General features: G+C 51.5%; 1 protein-coding gene across 1 annotated transcript; it reads right to left on the reverse strand.

The window, feature by feature from the left end:
- Window positions 1-2,381: 2,381 nt before the first annotated feature.
- Window positions 2,382-5,558, reverse strand: LOC120703414 (F-box/WD-40 repeat-containing protein At5g21040-like). The gene is made up of 2 exons (XM_039987496.1): window positions 5,396-5,558; window positions 2,382-4,343 (listed from the first exon to the last, which is right to left on the reverse strand). Exon 2 carries the CDS (start codon window positions 4,266-4,268, stop codon window positions 2,616-2,618), a length of 1,653 nt encoding a protein of 550 aa, XP_039843430.1. The 5' UTR covers window positions 4,269-4,343; window positions 5,396-5,558; the 3' UTR covers window positions 2,382-2,615.
- Window positions 5,559-6,184: the final 626 nt, after the last annotated feature.

Genomic DNA, 6,184 nt, shown 5'->3' on the forward strand with positions numbered 1-6,184 from the left:
AATACATCCGAGACGTATCCGTATCCGATACGTATCAGATACGCCACCTCCTAGGAGTATCCGCGTAACAGAGACTGCAACTACTCCAGGGGCTAAATACTGCAAAGAACAGGTACTTGCTTGAATGCTTCCAAACTACTCCTGCACGGCTGCACTGCTGCCAGCCTGTGCCGTGCTGTACGATGGGGGGTGAGGCGGCCAACCAGGAGAACATTTTTTTAAAAGAACAAATAGGAGAACATAATATGCTAAATATTCCTAATTTTTGAATTAGTGCTTACTATGCAAACAAAAGCAAAATCAAAACTTATGCAAAGAGTTCAATAATCTCTCGGAGAACTCAAGAGAACATCTGTGTGCAGTTCAACTTACCCTTGAGAACTCTGAAAATTGTAAATCTACCCTTGAGAAGGCTGCAGTGGAATTTTCATGCTGAAGGCCACAAATTATATAAGACATCTGTTATCAGTCTTGGCACTGGAAATTTTGATGCAATTATTTTACACAAAAATTTAAAGTTGATTACTCCTGTCATAACTGCAAATAGAAAGTTAAAAGGACCAGATCAAACTACAACTCAAAGATGTAACGAACTTCTTTTCCATTTCATCAATATACAACCAGCCATAAATGGATAAGAGTTAAATACACCAGCGGCCCTCGAACTTGTCTCCAGGTGCCACTTAGGTCCACGAATTCGCAAAATCGAAATCTAGCACCCTGAACTTGTTAAGTTGTGCCACTTAGGTCCATACCCTTTCAAGGGGCATGAATATATGCAAAAATGCCCTTAAGTTTTATCATCTTCTCTTCCATGCGCCCTCCGCCGCTTCCTCCCCTGCGCCCTCCGCCGCGCTCTCCCCCTCCTAGCTCCCTCCGCCGCCCCTACCCCTCCCTGCTCCCTCTGCCGCCCCCTCCCACTCACTGCTCCGGTGGCTCCGCCACCGAGCGCGTGTGCCGGCCCCGCCGACTCAGCTCCTCCGCTCGATTCCGCGATGCGCCAAGGACGGGGCGGATCCAGGCCACGCTCTCGTTCCTCTCCACCGCGGTCTCCATCGCGCAGCTCCGCCGGGCGGGCGGCGCCGAGCTCCCGGGAAACCTGCTTTTCGTGGAGGCCGGGCTGCATGCGGCCCGCGCCGCGGCGAGCGGCGCCAAGGTGAGCTGCGTGGTCGGGGACGCGTTCGTGTGGCCCGCGGCGGAGGTCCCACCGCCCTCCTCGCTCCTCGCTCCTCCCTCCTCTGTGCCGACGCACCCCTCCTCACGGTGGAGGCCATGGCATGGCGGAGGTGGCGGCGGCGCGCCGCCCCCTCCTTCCTCCCTCCTCCTCCTCCTCCTTCCTCCCTCCGCCGCACCGAGCTCGTATCATCTCCCTCCTCGCGCACGCTACTCCACAACACGCACGCGGCCGCGGCCGCGAGCCCCGCAGGAGCTTCGGCCCGCCTCGCCGCCCCTCCCTCCTCCGATGCGGCTTCCTCCGAGCAAGCCCCTCCCTCCTCCGGCGCGGCTTCCTTCGAGCAGCGACGACAAGCGGCGGCGGAACCCTGAGCCCACTCCCTCGCCGGCGCCCCTCCCTCCCTCCTCCCTCCTCCCTCCTACTCCTTGTCGGAGCTCGAGCGGATCTGGGCATCCCCCCGCCTCCTCGCCGGAGCACGCGCGGGCCGCCATGCCCACCGCGCCTGTCCGCTCGCCGCGCCCGCCGCGGCCACCTCACCTGCCATGCCCGCCGCGGCCACCTCACCCGCCATGCCCGCCGCGTTCGCTATGCGCGTCGTGGCCGCCACGCCCGCCATGCCCGCCGCGCTCCGCGGCGGCCGTGCCAGCCCGCTCGTCGTGCCCCGGCACCCGCAACGGCGGCGGCCTCGCCCGCCATGCCCGCTGCGGTTGCCGCGCTCGCTGCGCGCGCCACGGCCGCCCCCCGCGCGGAGGACAGGGGCTGCGGGACCGGCTCTGTGCCGGGGAGCTTGAGACCGGGGTCACGACCGGCGGCGGAGGTGGTGGCTGCGGTAGAGAGGCGTGGTCCCCTGGACGCCGCAGGTGGCCGTGCTGCACCACGCGTCCGTGGGCGCCTTCGTGACGCACGCCGGGTGGGCTTCGGTGCTGGAGGGCGTGGCCAGCGGCGAGCTCCAAGGCGGCGGCGCACCGACGGAGGAAGCAGGGGAGGCGTGGGGGAGAGAAAGAGATAGAATGGGAGGGGGAGGGGGTGAATGTAGAAGATAGCAACTTTGGAGGAGTTTTTTGCATATATTCATGCCACGTGGCGCCATATCAAGGGGTATGGATCTAAGTGGCACAACTTAACAAGTTCAGGGTGCTAGATTTCGATTTTGCGAGTTCGTGGACCTAAGTGGCACCTGGAGACAAGTTCGAGGGCCGCTGGTGTATTTAACTCAATGGATAATTATAGCGCTTTGTAGCCATAAGAGTTGAACATCTGAATGTGCCAATGTTGAACTATGTATTAGTAAACCTGGTTTGAATGAAATTGAAATCTAAGTAATTTCCAACAAGGAAATATTGAATGGTTGAAATGTATGGCCTTGATAAAGTGCAGCTGCATGAAGAGTGCAAATCCTAATCTAAGACTTGACCTTCTCATTAATGGCGCGCTAGTTTTCCTAAGTGACACTCTTATCACCCTTCAGTTGGTTCTTTTTCATGGCTATTGAGCACTGGTCAGGCCTTCTACCATTTGCATTCATCTCTGCTTGTGCCTTCCTCCGCCTCATGCGATTCTCCTGCCTCAAACTCCTTAGAGCTTGTGCCCTCCTCTCAATCTCCAGTGCTTCTGAGAAGTTCCATAACCTGACAGCACCATCCTCACCCGCACATACAATCCTATCTGCACCAATGGCAATGGAGAAGAGATCGCATCCAAAGCCATGAAGCATCCTCTGCGGAGGCTCTATAGCACTTGCATCAAAGCTCTTAACGCTGAAAGGGACCTTTGATGACTTTTTTGGAGTTAGAAGCTTCCTCGAATCAATTAGTGCAATCCTACCATCACTCGAGGCTGAGACAAGCCATGGATACTCAAAAGCAAGAGAATGAACAGGGCCTGAATGTGGCACCCAAGTAGCAACTGGTTTACTGTCCTCATCATCAGAGACATCAGAAACATCAAACAAGCGAATAGCTCCATCCTCTCCACCAGTAAATAGCACATTTGCCAAGTGTGTCCGAGCCAGAGAATATGCGTTTCCAACATGCGCATTGGAAATTAAGCTTGTCAACTCACTGTTCCTGATATCCCACACATATGCATCTCTACCAGCCGTACTAGCAATAGTATTTCCATGCGGAGCAAGATCCCAAACCCAGTCTGCATGCATGAGCTTTTGCATACACTCCATGTGGGTCCTGTCCCAAACACGAACAGTCATGTCCCAAGAACCACTGTAAATCCTCAATGAATCTAAAGCAAGACAAGTCACAGGACCTTCATGGCCCCAGAGGCGAAATTCAGAAGTCTGGTCAGTACCATTTCCAGAGATGTGAAATAGGTGAACATTCCCGTCAACAGCCCTCCAACACTGAATATAGGCATTGGTTCCTCCAGTCACTAAAAGCCTAGTGTCAGCTGCAATGGCCCTGATGGTGCCACCAAGTGGACGGGATGAATCAATCAAGAGCCCTTCCTCCATATTCCACATCCTAACCACAGAATCACGACCGCCAGTGAAAATCAGATTTGCTGATGCCAGAAGGAACACGGCACGTACATCCTCATTGTGGCCACAAAGAACATCCACATTGAATTTCCCCATGAATGATTTACTTCGAAACTCCCGCTCCACAAAAAATGTTTTCCAGGACTTCCCGTCTAGGGGACCACCTGGAACCACAGGCCTGTTTAGGGTGGCAGGAAGATTTGGAAGCCCCCATCTTTCGCAGTACAATTTCTTCCATCCCTGATGATCTGTGGCTAAAGTATGCAGAAGGGTGGAGACACAAGATACAATTCCAAGGTCCTTGGCATCAAGGCGCGCAAGGACCTCACAGACCAATGCAGCTGGCAAATCGTTGAAGCACCTGATACCACAGGTCGAGGCAGTGGCTTCACCGCTTGCATCATCTTCCTTTGTATTAGTGTCTCTTGGAATTGATCCATAACTGGACTTCTGGTTCCCTAATTTGTTGCGGCTCTTCCAACCTTTAGCCTTCCAGTAGTGAGATAAGGGATTTGCCTGGATGATAATACCCTCAGTGCAAACACTGGAGCGATTATCAGGTGAAGAAACTCCTCTTGCCTTGTTGCAGTCAAAGGCCATAAAATTGTAAAATCCAGCCTCAAGATTAATCTCCAATGAGCAATCCCCTCAATCCAGGAGAATCAGAACAGCCACCTGAAAAAGAAAGAGACATCAATGCCCAGACCTAGTATAGGACATCAGTGTACACATGTACAACCGATATTTTTTTTACAAAGAGTCGAAATTAGGATGTAAATAAATAGTCACAACTATAACTGCCATTTGGATACCCTTTTCCAGTGCCCAAATCCACACCCGTGCATAATACACATGCATACCCATTAGAAGACAGGTAAGATACGGATATACCCGTTTGTTAAGAGGGTAGATGAGGATAATCCCCATATATACTCATTTGTATTTACATCTCCATCGAGTCTGACACAGCATAACGCCAGTAGCGGCGACTCTGGCGAGGCTCCCCATCAACATTGCACTTGCATCTGCCACAGCCACCCTTGCCCTCACTTCCCCCAACCTCGTCAAACCCCCACCCTGCCCATAGCTGCAGCAATTTCGCCCATTGTAACATTTGCAGGCATGATTTAGCAGCAGGAAACACCAGTTACAGGAGGATTGGAAGGAACCACAGGCGACAAGAGGTAGGGCAAGCGAAGGGTTAGCCAGCAGACAAATCCCACATATCACTTTTCCTATTGCTACCTGATCCTGCGTGATCCAAATTTCTTTTTTCTTTCTATTTTTGTTGGGACAAACTGATTCAATACTCCTATCTGTTCTTTAATCATATTGCTTCTTAAATTTTGGTGTCCAATCTATGTTGCCAATTAATTGATCACAAATTGCAGATTTCTTTGCATATTCTTGAGTAATTTCCTGTGAAAGCTTCTTAAAGCTTGAGTAAAAGACAATAGTTCTGCAGAGTTCATCTTTACCCTATTTATCCAATTACCCTATGAGGATGGGGATGGCCGGATGGGAACCTGGGGATGGGCAAATCTGGCGACGGCGCCGAATGGGCAGTCGATGAATGGATTTACGGGTGGGCAAGCACCGGGGTGTGCAATCCCTCCCCAGCGACGGGTATAGTCAGATCCGAACACAAATAGCATGCATTAGGGTTTTGGATGTTCCATTTCGCACAGCAGGAAGGAAAGGGAAGGGGAAGGAATAAGCGGGCGTACCTGCCGGTTTCTTGTCGTCGGCGAAGCGCCCGATGAAGACCTACCAAGACCAAGGGCGCCGCCGCTCGCCCTGTCGTCGCCGGCGGCCGCTAGAAAAGAAAAGAGAGGACGAGAGAGATCGAGGCAACGAGAGGGAGAGGCGTGGGGCCGAGAAAAGAAAAGGAGGCAACTCGGCGGCGCGCTTGGCTAACTAAGGCAGGGTAGCCTTTTTTGAATTAGCCCTTTGGCAAACACTTTTTACAAATAAACTCTTACCCAAACATGTTTACAAATAGGCCCTTAGCTCATCGTGCACGACTGCACCGAGCCACCGACTCCTGCCGACTCCAACTCCAATACGACTTGCCGAGGTTCATGGCATCGGTACTGTGGCTAGGGGCATAGTCAGGAATTCAATTCTTTTATTGTTACTTTGTTAGAAAAGAATCAATCGTGCTAATTTATTTAAAATTTTGCTCAAATTTAATAATATAATTTTTTAGTACCTTTAATCTTAATTTAATCTTAGCTTAAGTTAGTTCAAATTTTGCCGAGGTACTAGCCCCCCAACCCCCCCCCCACCCCACCCACGCCTGTGGGAGAGCGGGGAGAGGTCGTGGCCCCTCTAATAATATAATTTTTTTAGTATCTTTAATTTTTGTTTAATCTTAGCTTAAATTTTTAGTTCAAGTTTTGAAGTATTTTTTAGTTTCAATTCATTTTAGCCTACAATATCATTCTGTTGCTCGAAAGTTCACGACATATTTTGATCTACAAATTCTCTCCATTCTCTATGTGTGACTGCTCACT

The sequence above is a fragment of the Panicum virgatum genome, chromosome 4K (genome assembly GCF_016808335.1).
Source record: "Panicum virgatum strain AP13 chromosome 4K, P.virgatum_v5, whole genome shotgun sequence".
Classification (NCBI taxonomy): domain Eukaryota; kingdom Viridiplantae; phylum Streptophyta; class Magnoliopsida; order Poales; family Poaceae; genus Panicum; species Panicum virgatum.